Source organism: Amblyomma americanum, chromosome 5, assembly GCF_052857255.1.
Source record: "Amblyomma americanum isolate KBUSLIRL-KWMA chromosome 5, ASM5285725v1, whole genome shotgun sequence".
Classification (NCBI taxonomy): Eukaryota; Metazoa; Arthropoda; class Arachnida; order Ixodida; family Ixodidae; genus Amblyomma; species Amblyomma americanum.
Window position 1 is genome coordinate 34,659,262 of NC_135501.1, and position 14,460 is coordinate 34,673,721.

Genomic DNA, 14,460 nt, shown 5'->3' on the forward strand with positions numbered 1-14,460 from the left:
TTTTTCCCGCTGCTCCGATTCAAACTCGAGAACTCTTATGACGACACGGAGAACTCCTATGACGCCACAGAACAGTGACGTGAAACGTGACGTAAACGGAGACTCCGTGATTTCTGGCCGCTAGCGGTGTGGTATAGCGGCTGCTGAAATGAAAGCTACCGCCGCCGCACGTTGAAGGCATCTATCGGGGGTCACTACCGTCGCTCTGTTCACATTTGCACCAGCGTCTTGCCAGCGTTGCGATGGAACCCGTTCCCGAACCAGATGACGTAGTTCTCGCAAAAATTCCGGACTGCATTTCAGCGACCTCCGCCCCACAGAGCGCGCGATGCTTTTGAGGGAGCACGGTTAGGTTAGGCGCCGGCGGGTCGTTTCCCCCTTCCTCAGAGAGCAGCCGTTGCAAACTAAATATCATAACCCCAGTGCGGGGAGTCGCAAGGGGCCAGGCCAGCGGATTATGATTCCTTGAGCGGTGCAGTTGCACGGCGCAGCAGGCGGCGTCGAGGTCTCCCACGGTTGCAAGGGCCAAGTTATTTTTTGCCACAAAAAAACGGATGGGTGCTCAAGGGCGGTCGGGTTTAAAGTCGGCGGCTTGAAACTAAAGCCGGCGCACGACTTTTCAACGGTTTCTGCTAGATCCAACGGGTCCACTGGATCGGGCTCTCTCGCCCACTTGCATGTACCTTCAGATATGTACTGTGAATGGATTAAATTAGCCGAGCTCGAAAAGAACAGCTCCGCCAAACTGCCGAAACTATTGAATTACGTCACAACGCGCACCTCGCCGCAGAGCCAAATCAGTCTGGCCGGGCCGGCTGCGGCTGGCGCACTCGGCGCGAAATAGAGATATGCTCGAAGTCTCCCCGCCAGTGCGGTCAGAGTGCGCCGAAGCCGCCGAACGCTTTGGCGGTCAAGCGCAGTTTGAGTATAGAGGGTCTCGCTTTAACCGACGTGACTTCACCGTGCAGCGCGCGCGCGCGTGCCTCGCCGCAGCATAAATGCGCCTTAACAGCGCCTGCGCTTAACCGCTAACCAACGTATTCGGCGGCGGCATCTATGGGAGCCACTGGAACCCCCCCCGCCCACTCAATGAATAAAAGAAAAGAAATCCTATGCCGAGGTTTGGAATCAAACCAGGGCCTTCGGCGTTTGAGGCGGAGACGCTACCACTCCGTCACGACTGCTCAAGTTACAGCCATCACTGAAGGCGCATCTAGTGAATGCACTCTTCTTATGCAGAAATCTCCGCGCTTTCGCTAGGTATATCCTGGCCTAACAGAGCTAGGCCATCAGCAATTTTTCTTAACTGCTTTGTACCTTGTCTCCCGTCCCTAATAAACGATTTCCGTTAAGTAGTTTAAAGCTGACTGGCAGAGCCGGGAATGTTTCGCCGGGCGAGCGTGCGAATACACAAGTGATGCCTTGTACGATCACCGACCATCGTGCCATCAGAGCTTTTCATCGACCGTGGCGATCATCTGACAAGCCTTATCAGGCTCCTTCAAAGGTTAACTATACCACCTGAAGCGGCACTTGGAGTTCCTCTGCTGTTCGGCACTTGTAAATCGAGGCGAGTCAAAAACAAAACCACGGGGCACGCAAAGCTCATAGACGCGAAGCGCCATAACAAATCGAAACTCTCCTGGCCACCTGTGGCGCCGCCAAGCATCGGTTTTCTTTGCTTCCAACATTCAGGTTGTTTTTTGCCTGCCTTCCTTGTGTGATAAAAGTGCACTATTGGTTTTAAAACAAAACTTACTTCAATATTGATCTGCGCAGCCTACCTTTGTCGGCCTCAGAGATTCGCGAAACCAAGTAGGATGGAAAATTCCTCCAAGGTGGTGTCTCTTTCCTTATGGCGTCACCACGCTTGTACTTGCGAGATTGGCCTGTGGTGGCGATACCTGTATTTTGGTTCTTGCTGTTTTCTACCTTACAAGAGCTTTGTTTTCAGTAAGAGTGGCGTTTTTGTGATCAGGAGCTGGTATTCTATCGATACAAGCCAACTTCAATTTCTCCTCAGTGTCCCTTTAAGGCTTTCACAAAATTTTTGAGTGATTTGTGCATCCCCTCTTTGAAGCCTTAATTTAAAGGAAAAATAGTGTGCAAATTACTTAGATATGGTACAAAGTGCAACTACCGTGACTGGCAACAGCCTGCTCTTAGTTTTACTTATCAGATTTCTCTCCAGCCCGTCAAGACCTTCAGAAGCAGGAGTGACATGCCACGGAGAGGGAGACACACGGCTGTCACACCTAGTCACTGACTACATCCATGCCCCAAAAGTAGTTCACTGTGAATAAGTTGTAACAAGAGCATTCAGTAACTCAATGCCTGCCTGCCTCATCCATGATATGCAATGCCAAGTTTGTCATCTTGCACGTTCCATGTTTTTGTCTAAGCCTTCGCAGAGGCTTCGAAGAGAGTGATAAGTGGCTGAGTGATGTGATTTTGCATGTCACGTCCGCAACGTTACTTTAAGTGTGAAACGATTAAAGGAGACGGTTAGTAAAGCTCCTTTGTGCTGTTTTGTAAAAGGGACGAAGGCTTGCGAAGATCAGCATGCGAACATGTGATTAAGTGGTCGAAAGGTTCGAACAGCCCGAGAATGAGTGGTCCATGCGGGGCTTTACAAACGTGGACTGTTTTAATGGTTGTGCTACTTGGTGCCGTCGTATGCTCACTGCACGATTCTTCCTGGTCTTGCTGGTTAGTGTCGTTGTTGAAGTGTGTATTCTTTGTCCCAGTGTTTAGTTAGTCTTGTATGCAGTGTTTCAGCAGCGTTTGAAGGCCACCTGAAATGTGTGCAGGTGTCTTCCAAGACAGATGATGTGGCCACCCTCTCCCAGAGCTTTCAGAAGGCGAGCATCAGCGATGAGAAAGCAAAGGTGCAGCCTGCCATTACGACCTCTTACTCGGCTTCTCTGCTGCCGCCTGGTGTGCCGGACATTGATGCCGCAGACAGCCACGAGCCCCAGCTGTGCTCGGAGTATGCGCAGGACATCTTTGACTACATGGCCTCGCTCGAGGTGTGCACTTTGCTCCTGCCTTGGGGCCTCTCTTTCTGTGGGGAGCAGTGTGCTGCTGTTCAATCTTGTTGGCTAGTTTGTTTGCGCAAGGTCTGCCTACATAGGCGGATTTGTCTGTAGATGAAGGCCATGATGTTGGTTACTTGCAGTCAAACCTCACTACAACGAAACTGATGGGATTCACAAAAAATTTCGTTGTGGCGAAACCTGCCCCGAAACAGTCGGATTTGACTACACACTTCACAAACATCATATATTAGAGATACCTCTGCTCAATGCAAAACTAGTTTCAGGACATTGAAGTGGGTTTCTGACTTGGCAATTTCATAGCAACAGGTTTGTCAGATGCTGAAGCATACTTTACTATGGCCAATGCAGTAGTGTCTCTAAATTTGGCCTGAATCTTTCCCAAAATTTGACCTACCCCTGAAATTTGACCTCCTTCGATTTGGACAAAAATCATGTCCAACATAATTTGACTATGATATTGTCGCCGACAAACGTAGGGCGGCACGAAAGAAAGGGCTTTTGTTAATCCGAAGGCCAGAAAACCCCAGCAGCGCGCGTTCGAACGGGAACGTCCTCTTCTTCGCTCCCACACGAGCCCAGACATGCCGCTCGGCCGCATGGCGGCGCTCGCAGTGTGGCATTGCCCCCCTCCTTTCAAGAGGCATCGCCTCGATGCCTCCGGCAAGGGGGATAAAGAGTGTGGAGACACCGAAAGTGCGATGGCGTGTGGCGGCAGCACTGAATGTGAACTCCGGGAGGGGCTAACGGGCGTAATACGGTTTCATGCGGGACACGTGGACGACTTCAGACTTGGGCGGGCGAGAAGACCGGACAACTCCTTGCGGGTACACTTCATAGTTCACATCGCTGAGTTGACGTAGCACCTCGTAGGGACCGAAGTAGCGCCGCAGAAGCTTTTCAGAGCGACCGCGCACACGTATAGGGCTCCATACCCAGACGTGCTCGCCGGGTTGGTAAATCACCTCCCTGTGGCGGAGGTTGTAACGCCGGGCGTCAGTTGTCTGCTGGTGGCGAATGCGTTGTCGAGCAAGGTGGCGAGCGGCTTCTGCATCGCGAACGAATTGGTCAGCGCCTGGGGCAGACGAGGGGGTACAATCCGGGAGCAGCATGGCGTCAAGCATGGTCAGGGCATCTCGGCCATACACCAAACGGAAGGGGGTGAAGCGCGTCGTTTCTTGGAGGGCGGTGTTGTACGCAAACGTGACGTAGGGGAGTATTTCGTCCCAGTTGCGATGGTCAGCGTCGACATACATAGACATCATATCTGTGATGGTCTTGTTCAGCCTCTCAGTAAGTCCATTCGTTTGAGGATGGTAAGCAGTAGTTTTTCTATGACTGGTGCCACTAAGACGGAGGACCTCGTGTGTAAGAGCCGACGTAAACGCGGTTCCCCGGTCAGTTAATACAACCACGGGGGCGCCGTGGCGAAGCACGATGTGGTGAACAAAGAACTGTGCAATTTCAGCCGCGGTGCCACGGGGAAGAGCCTTGGTTTCACAATAGCGGCTTAGGTAGTCCGTGGCAACAACAATATACCGGTTTCCCATGGAGGACACCGGGAATGGGCCCAGTAAGTCCATGCCGACTTGTTGGAATGGGATTTGCGGTGGATCAATTGGCTTCAGAAGGCCGGCCGGTTTTGTCGGTGGTACCTTCCGTCGTTGACACTCACGGCAGGTTCGAACGTAGCGTTGGACGACCGCAGCAAGCCGTGGCCAGTAGTACTTGTGGCGGAGGCGTCCCAATGTTCTGGAAAAACCGAGGTGGCCAGAAGAAATGTCGTCGTGGCATGCAGCGAGAACTTCCTGACGAAGTGCGGTTGGGACAACGAGGAGATACGCAGTTTCGGTCGGGCCGTAGTTTTTCTTGTAGAGGACTCCATCTATTAAGCAATACGACGAAAGTCCGCGAGAGAAGAGTCTGGGCGGAGACGGAGCGGTTCCTTCGAGGTACTCGATTAGAGGCAGCAGTTCGCAGTCGGCCCTCTGGTGGTGGGCAAGGTCGGATGTGGTGACAGCGCCGAGGAAAGCAGAATCGTCGTCGGACTCATCTGGTGGGCACGGAAGAGGAGCTCGGGAGAGACAGTCTGCATCGCTATGTTGCCGACCCGACTTATACACGATGGTGACGTCGAACTCTTGCAACCGAAGGCTCCACCGTGCAAGTCGCCCCGATGGATCTTTGAGGTTCGCAAGCCAGCACAAGGAGTGATGATCGCTGACGACTCGAAACGGGCGGCCGTACAGGTATGGGCGAAATTTTGTGATTGCCCACACAACAGCGAGACACTCCTTTTCCGTTGTGGAATAATTCACTTCGGAACGGGACAAAGTGCGACTTGCGTATGCGATCACGCGTTCCACACCGTCTTGCCACTGCACAATCACCGCACCGAGGCCCACATTGCTGGCATCTGTGTGCAGTTCCGTGTCGGCCTGCTCGTCGAAGTGGGCAAGGATAGGCGTAGATTGGAGGCGGGCCTTAAGCTCTATGAAAGCTTTTTCCTGATCTTGGCCCCAGAAAAAGGGTTCAGAGTCTTTTGTCAGGCGAGTCAGCGGCTCTGCGAGCTTGGAGAAGTTTTGAACGAACCTCCGATAATAGGCGCAAAGCCCCAGGAAACGCCGCAAGCTTCGTTTATCTGTTGGCTGGGGAAATGCAGCAACAGCGGCGGTCTTTTCTGGGTCGGGGCTAACGCCCTGAGCGCTCACAATGTGGCCAAGAAACTTGAGCTCCCGAAATGCGAAGTGGCACTTTTCAGGCTTGAGAGACAGACCCGCAGAACGAATTGCTTCGAAGACGGCACGCAAACGTTTCAGGTGCTCCTCGAACGTGTCGGAGAAAATCACGACGTCGTCGAGATAGACAAGGCAGGACTGCCACTTCAGGTCAGTTAATACGGTGTCCATCATACGTTGGAACGTCGCAGGGGCTGAACACAAGCCGAAAGGAAGCACCTTAAATTCGTACAGCCCGTCAGGAGTAACGAAGGCGGTCTTTTCTCGGTCACGTTCGTCGACCTCGATTTGCCAATAACCGCTACGAAGGTCGAGTGACGAAAAGTAGGTAGCATGGCGGAGGCGGTCTAATGAGTCATCAATGCGCGGCAGTGGATAGACATCTTTTTTGGTAACGTTATTGAGGCGTCTATAATCTACACAGAACCGTAGGCTGCCGTCCTTCTTTGCGACGAGGACAACAGGTGACGCCCAGGGGCTCGTCGATGGTTGTATGACGTCGTCATGGAGCATTTCGGCAACTTGGCGGCGGATAGCATCGCGCTCCTTCGACGAAACACGATAAGGACGCTGACATAGCGGTCTCTGGTCACTGTCGACGATAATACGGTGCTTAGTTATTGGCGTCTGGCGAACCTTGGATGTTGATGCAAAACAGTCGCGGAAAGAGTCAATAAGGCTTTCCACGCGGCGTTTCTGATTGGTCAGAAGGTCAGGGTTCACGTCGGTCCTAATGGCTGTTGCAGTGTCCTGTTCGGCTATTTCGGGAGCCGTTGTTGATAAGGCACATTGGCCGGCATGTTCGCCAAGTTCTTCAAAATGGGCAATCACCGTGTTTTTCGTCAAATGTTGGGGTTCACAACTAAAGTTTGTCACTAAGAGCGTGGTACGCGCGTGAACAAGGTCGACAAGGGCGCGAGCAACGCAAACTTGCCGAGACAGTAGCAGCGACATATTCGCTTCGGCAATGCCCCGAGTACCGGAGCTGGTATCACACTGGACTGTGACAAACTTGCTTGCTCTCGGCGGTATCGTTGTGTGGTCATCAGAGATGCGTAATGGTGCTCTGTGCGGCTCGGGGTCGGTATCAATGGCTCGCTGTGTCGAAAACGATACCAATTGCTCATGCAGGTTGATGACCGCCCCATACTCTTTAAGGAAGTCCATGCCGAGAATCAGTTCTTTAGAGCACTCTCGTAGCACGGCGAAGGAGCCTGTGAAAGTTGCACCGCGGATCTTTATACGGCTGGTGCAGACGCCAACCGGCGTTACCACATGGCAACCAGCTGTGCGTATCTGCGGCCCATGCCAAGGTGTTAGAACCTTTCTGAGGGTCGCGGCTAGGTTACTACTCATGACAGAAAAGTCGGCTCCGGTATCGACGAGTGCAGATACGTCATAGCCATCGGCGGCAACAAGAATTTCGGCGGCGGAAACAATTGTTTGACAATTTGTCGGCGAGGTTTTTGGTGCCGTCGTCGATGGGGTCGTCGCTGAGGTTGTCGGTGAGGTCGGCGGTGGGATCGTCTTTAAGGTCGGCGGGTGGGGTCGTCGCATAAAATCGTCGGATGGAGGCTGTTCACTGTCTGCGGCAGCGGCGGTCCTACCCCCAGAGGACGCCGTCTTCAGTTTTCCCGGCGTGGGGACGTACCTCTGAACTGGCCAGAGGATGACGGGCGGCCGGGCGAAGAGAACCGCCTTGGGGATGGCGATCGGGACTGGCGTCGCTGCGAGGTCGAAGATTGCACGTTTTCAGCCAAGTACTGTTCGATATCCCGTGGTCTTTCACCGTAGCGTGGTCGAGGTGAGTCACGTGAAAACCCCCTTAAACCCATCCTGCGGTAGGGGCAGTGGCGAAGGATATGGCCAGGCTCTCCGCAGTGGTAACAGAGCGGCCGATTGTTTGGCGTACGCCAAACGTGCGCTTTGCTCACGGGGGGCCTGAACTCCTGCCGCACGGAGGGTGCTGTTGCGATTGGCTCCTGCAGGTATTGCACAGGAGCGATGGGGGAAAAGGCTCGCATCGCTGGCCCGGGACTTCGTAGCGCCTCGCTGTACGTCATAACGGAGGGCGCCGGGTGTGGAGCTGGGGGTGGCTGCACAACTCGTCGGATTTCTTCGCGGACCACGTCCGTAATGGCAGCGACGCTGACCTGTGGAGCTTCAAAGCGAAGTTTAGCCAGTTCCTCGCGCACCAGGCTTCTTACAAGTTCCCGAAGGTCCTCGGCGGGCAGCGACGTAGGCGTGTACTGGGACTGGGAAGAGGCTGCTACAGTAGCCTGACGTCCGAAGTGGGCGCCCCGTTCCTGTAAAGAGCGCTCGATACCCATTGCCTCCTTGGTGAAGTCGGACACTGTTCGTGGCGGGTCACGGACCAGTCCGGCAAACAGCTGCTCTTTTACGCCACGCATTAAGTGTCGTACCTTCTGGGCTTCGGGCATAGCAGGGTCGGCCCGGTTGAACAGTTGCGTCATGTCCTCGATGAACATCGCGACGCCCTCGTTCGGCTGCTGTGATCTCGAGCGCAGGGCGATTTCCGCTTTCTCTTTCCTTTCGCTGCTGGTAAATGTCGCTAGCAGCTCTCGACGAAAAGCCTCCCAGGTGGTAAAGGAAGCTTCGTGGTTCTCAAACCACGTTTTGGCCGAGTCCTGCAGCGCAAAGTAGACGTTGCGCAGCTTGCGCTCGCCGTCCCACTCATTGAAACTCGCCACTCGGTCAAAGCTGGCCAACCAGTCTTCGACGTCCTCGAACCTGTCCCCGTGGAACGGTGGCGGCGATCGAGGTGCGTGAAGGACAAATGGCGGGGCACTCCCGGAGTGCTGACTTGTCTGGCTAGCCGCGGTGGATGTCATGGCCCTTACCGGCGCTGTCAGTTGGCCGAACTCGGGTTGTAGGCCTCGCAGGCGGCGGCTCGCTTTATGAACGGGTGTTGAGTCCAAGCGTCGCTGATCAGCGTCAGAGTTGCCCTCGGGGTGAGCGTTCATGGAACGATACCCAGCGGCTCCACCAAAATGTCGCCGACAAACGTAGGGCGGCACGAAAGAAAGGGCTTTTGTTAATCCGAAGGCCAGAAAACCCCAGCAGCGCGCGTTCGAACGGGAACGTCCTCTTCTTCGCTCCCACACGAGCCCAGACATGCCGCTCGGCCGCATGGCGGCGCTCGCAGTGTGGCAATATTGACTTCAGTCATTCCGTTGGTTTGACCTTTGAGTTGCCTTGACATTTAAATGGAATCCAAAGCATGCTGTTTAACAATAGTCGCGAGATGTCAATGTTCATGCGACGTATTATACAGTTAAACCTGCTACAACAAATGCCGCAACAGCAAAACTTCTGCCTAAACGAAGTATTTCAGATTCCCTTGTCGGCAAACCATCCAAGACAATGCAGTAAATTCTCCCCATAGCAAACAATTTTTGAAACGGCGCTCTGCTTAAACAAGATTTTTCTGAGTAAGTGGCAGTTTTTTTTTTCGCATCCACATATGCTTGTATATCTCACTCGGTTTCACAAAAAACTGCTGCCGAAGACTCTCTGCACTTTCAGTGCCGTAGCTGACATTCCTTGTGGAGTCGCAATTAATACGCAGGCATATGCGCATTAAGATGCTATGCAATAACACCTCTTTTTCGGCTAGTTAGTGCATACTTGATTTAGAGAAAACGTAGCGCCAAAACCATGCAAACCACAAGGACGACGACGACGAGACACAAGCGCTAAAGTGCTATGCGGCGCACAACTTCACGCGACTGTTTTGCCGACGATTCAGATTAATATTTTGCACTTTAAAAGTCCAAAAGTGCTATTTTTTCCTAATTTCAGTCGCGAGCGGGCCAGAATTGGTCGCCCTATCAACTTTTTGCCGGCACAAAAGGCGCCTTCTTGTATAGAGGTGGATTCAGTCCGCAGTTGGTTTGGCTTGGCATACTATTAGGTACCTCACTATTGGCACTCGATGTCACTTCAACCTCTGCCTCGTCCTTGGAGGTGGCAGTCTAATTATCATCGCCATCGATTTGCTGATTTGCTTCTTGTTGGTGACCAAAAGTCGGCAACATTTGGTCAGACACATTTTCACCGTTTGACCTCTGCAACTGCATTGAGAGTGCATCATCTCCACAAAGCCTCGCAAGTCACATCCATTTACCATTTTGTGATTGCATCCAGCGGTTCCACTAGTGTGACCCAAAAGCACACTGTCTTCACATGCGGTTTGACGTGCGATGTGGTGCACACACGGGTTGTGGACATTGCCCCGCCGGTGCTGCCGGTTCAGTCAAAGAAGCGCGGGAAATATTAGACTATCACGCTTGCAAAGAAGGCGGCGATCATCAAGCTAGTGCAGTGTGGATGAACGCAAGCTGACGGGGCCAAGGAGTTCACTTTGTCGAAACAAACTGTTTCGGACTACGAGAAGAATATGATTTTTTCCTCCCTTGAGGCATCCCACTGTAGCACCCAGAAAAATGACTGGAACGGCGATGGAGAAGGCCTTGTTACTTGGGTGTCGATTGACACACTGAAGGAAAAAGCAGTCACTGGAGCAATTTGTATACGGGCGGATGGCTCCACGGGTTCAGGAAGAGGAACGGCGCATATTTCAAGATGTGTGGGGAGAGCGGAGCCGCCAACCCAGCCATTGTCTCAGACTACCGTCAAAATAAGTTGGTCTTTGATGGGCTAGTACAGCCTGCAGGAAGTTTTCAATTGCGATTAGACGGGCCTCTTTTTTTCAGAAGGCTACCTGACCACACCGAGTAAGAAAAGGATTTAAAGGGGCTCTGAAAGGGGCTCCAAATACAGTTGCAGTATATGCCTGCGATGTTAAAGGACGCCGCTTCATAAATATCCTCCAGCAAGAATTTTTTTAATGCGTTTTGTGAAAGCTGAGTTATCTGTAGTCAAAATTCGAATTTACGAGTCATCGTGCCTATCTCTCTCCTCTCGTTGCTTTTTTGCACGCTGAAATGTCCATGCTCCTGTGCCCGCCCCACCCACTCAGTTCCTCCGGCTTCTGACGCGCGGGAGGGGGGGGGAGCTTCCGGCCATGGGAGGTGCGTGACATCGGAGAGCGGCGTCACGATGAACCAATGAAAGCTCTTCACTGCTGACGTAACGAGCGCGGATTTCGGGCACTCTCGTCACCCCAGGTCACCACGAGGTGCGGAAGCGCAAATTTTTAAAAATGTATTGTAAATGATCGGTTCGCTTTCGAAGTACTGCATGCGCATGAACACTTGGCGGCAGGTACTCTACATAATGCAAGGCAATTATAAGCACACTCAAACGCCCTTTTCAGGGACTCTTTAAGGGCGCCGAGAACATTCCCGTGTGGTATTGCCACAATTCCAAGGCATGGATTATGCATTCACTGTTCGAAGATCACGTGCGCCAACTGGACCGAAGTTTCGAGCAGAGGGTGACACTTATGTTTGTTAACTGTGTAGCTCAAGACACCATAGACAACCTGAAAGCCATTCAGCTCGAACACCTGCCACCGAACACAACTAGCATGCTCCAAGCCAATGGACCAGCTGGTCATTGAAAACCTGAAGGTTCACTGTGAGACCCATCTTCTACGGCACACAAACCATTGTTTCGACAATGGAAAAACATATGCTACAAACCTTCTTGCGGTGGTCAGCATGCTGGCTGACGCCTGGAAGGCAGTCGGAGCTGAAGCTATGGCCAATTGCTTTAGGCAAGCTGGGTTCTCCTCCGATGAAGGCACTGCCGATGTCGTTGACCTCATCGCTGACCTTCGCGGGAACGGAATGGGCATTCCAACGAACACCACGTTTCGAGAGTTTGTTGAGGTGGACTACGGCCTTGAAATGTGCGTGGATTAAATGGACGACGAACTTGTGCACCAGGTTCTTCAGCCTGAAAGAGTGACTCCAACAGCTCGGGTGGCCTACTACAACCATCAGTTGCGCAAATTGCGAACACCATGGCCTTGCTGTCAAGCGTGTACAGCAAAAGCACAACTTTGGCGCAAATACAGGCTAATATTATCTTCAGCAAGAGGAATTTTTCCGCAAAGTACAAATCATAGAAGCAAGAAAGGCTGTCGCTCGACCATTCGGTGTTGCATAGGGAAACTGCTGCTAATTTTCTTTCAAAAAAAGGTGTCATCTTCATTTCTCAGTCCTTTGGACATCGGCACCGTGGTGCCACGCTTTTTGTTGTGCTTCCATCTGCTGCATGGTTGGTCCTTTGTGTCCAGTGTCTGTGGACAGGAGTTCATAAAAATGTCCTGTCTCGTTCGCATTATAAATGTCGGATGGGGCATACTCTTTCATTATACAGTAAACGCTTGTTAATTCGAACTCAAAGGGGACCAGAAAATTGTTCGAATTATCGAATGGGTGCTAGAATGAGCGGTTATAGTGCCCCGCCGCGCGTCAGTACCCGAAGCAGTCATTTCTCGACTCGTTAGCGAGCTAGGAGCTACTATATATTTGTGGCGGGGATATTCTGAGAATTGAATATATGCGGTCCTAATGGCAAATGAAATAAATTGATCAGCCCGTTATGCTCCAGAAACAAGTACTGGAATGCATTCACGTGAGCAGCGAGCTTTAGTGCTGGAACATGTGACGCTGTTTATGCTCCAAAATGTTTATTTACTAGGAAGGGTTGTCAGAATTAAAGGCGAAGTGCATTTTCTTGCGTTTCTTCTGCCGAGACTCCATCAGCATCATCTGCAGCTTGCACAAAGCTCCTGCGCAAGGTCAGAGTTCTCAGTGACAGAGAAGTGGCGTGCTGCAGCATCGAGTGCAGGCACTACTTCATGTGCACTTGGCGGTGGCATAGTCTCATCACCGCCGACAGACTCATCACTGGAGAGTGTTCTCACCGCACGTGAGCCCTACGACATCTGCTGGGAGCATACAGTCTCAATTATATCGGCATCACTCAAGGGCTCAGTCTCCACGCTGCTGTTCACGTAGCTCACGCTCGCGGCACCAACAAAAGCAGTCATCGCCCGAACCGCCATACTACGTTGTTTACACCAAGCGATCGCGACCCAGCGACCGTGGCACACCGAAAACCTGGAACGGCTCGCGCCGAAGCATCAGCAGCGCGGGTGGGTGCTCCAGCTGCGAAAACCTGCTACGGCATGCAGCGGAACGCAGGCTCCATGAGCCTCGTGCACTCTGCTTTTTTTTTTTTTTCCCCTGGTAAATTTGGAGCGTATTTTACTCGCTATGGGTCAGTCTATCTACAAGGAGTGGAGTCAGCCAGTTGCTCTTAGTTCGAATTAACCGTAGTGGATGCAGACTTGTTCGAATTATCGGGAGTTTTCCCCCATTGAAATACACAGGGTTTTGCCGGGACCTGGGCGTCGGTTCGAATTAACGAGCTTCTACTTTATAAATATACTAAGACCATCTGCCCCTCCCCTCCTTAAAGAGGATGTGGTCATGTTTATTTGGTGCTGTCGCTTTTGATATTTGTTGGTAGTGTGTGTCTAATGTGGGCAGAGTAAAATGCACAAGCTGCAAGTCAATGCAGATGGTGTCTTATCAAGAATGTTTGTGGTCTGCCTTGTCTTGGAGTCCCTGGTTTCCCCTGTTGCAGGTTCGATGGCCTGTGCAGCCCAACTTCCTGCGCCTGCAGCCCTCTGTGACGCCCGAGATGCGCTCCATCCTCGTCAACTGGCTCATGCAGGTGCACTCGCGCTTCCAGTTGCTCCCCGAGACCCTCTTCCTCACGGTCTCTCTCGTCGACCGCTTCCTGCAGGTGATGTGCTCGTCAAAATTGCTAACCCTGTGTCATCCCCAGGCTCCGCTAGGACCTGGAACTTCCAGGATTTCAGAACTAATGGCCACTTTATTGCAGTGACTCCATAGTTGTGCCAAATCTCTCCAAATTGTGTCGAGCCAGATAAGCTGCACCACTCTGATAAAAATCGAGGGAAATTGCGCCAAATGGCTCCAAATTCACCGCTTTCAAACTGTACGCTGGACGCAGTAAAGGCAGACATAACCTTGGCTGTCAACGCCACTTCAAAAGGTTGTCATTGAAGCGAGCTTATAACCAACATTACATTAATTTTCTGTGCCTCATAGTTTCCAGTAAATGGACAAAAACTACCATCGCAATGCGGACTTCCATGTTGCACTTTGTATGCATGTGCGAGCAGTCTTTGGACCGGCGAAGTTGTAGCACTCGTTTTCAAGCCGCTGCGCATTTCTCTTACAAAACACGAGCGCCACACGCGTCATGTGAAGGCTGGCAGACATCCTCAGGTTTGTGTGTCTTTAGGAACTACCTTTCATCGACACAATTTCAACTAGTCGGCCGATTAGGCCTAGTGTGAGTCAAATGATCGAAGGTTGCGGTTGATTGTGGTGCAGGTATATCTGCTGGTATAATTCACATCTACAGTGTACCGTAAAAACCCGCATAGGCTTTTTTCCCCATAATTAGCATCCTAAATTTCCGCCTCTTACTATTTGCGGATCCGAACAAAAGTTTTCGGAGTTGCTCAGTTTTGGTTTCGTTGTTGCGGCGTAGCTACAGCTTGGCTTTGCTATTGGCGCGTGGTTACGGCTTGGCTTCGTTACTCTCGACAAACGACTTCACGATGTCGTTTCTTTGTTGTTGATTTGTTGGGTGTGCCGAAGGGGGGGGGGGGGGGGGGGGGGGGGGGGGGGGGG

General features: G+C 52.1%; 1 protein-coding gene across 1 annotated transcript in view; it reads left to right on the plus strand.

Annotated features, from left to right (window-relative positions):
• LOC144132375 (G2/mitotic-specific cyclin-B2-like) overlaps window positions 1-14,460 on the plus strand; it is a 48,477-nt gene that overhangs the window by 18,669 nt on the left and 15,348 nt on the right. The window contains exons 3-4 of the mRNA XM_077664730.1: window positions 2,811-3,029; window positions 13,379-13,540. Coding sequence (XP_077520856.1) covers window positions 2,811-3,029; window positions 13,379-13,540 — 381 coding nt within the window. The remainder of the gene's footprint in view (window positions 1-2,810; window positions 3,030-13,378; window positions 13,541-14,460) is intronic.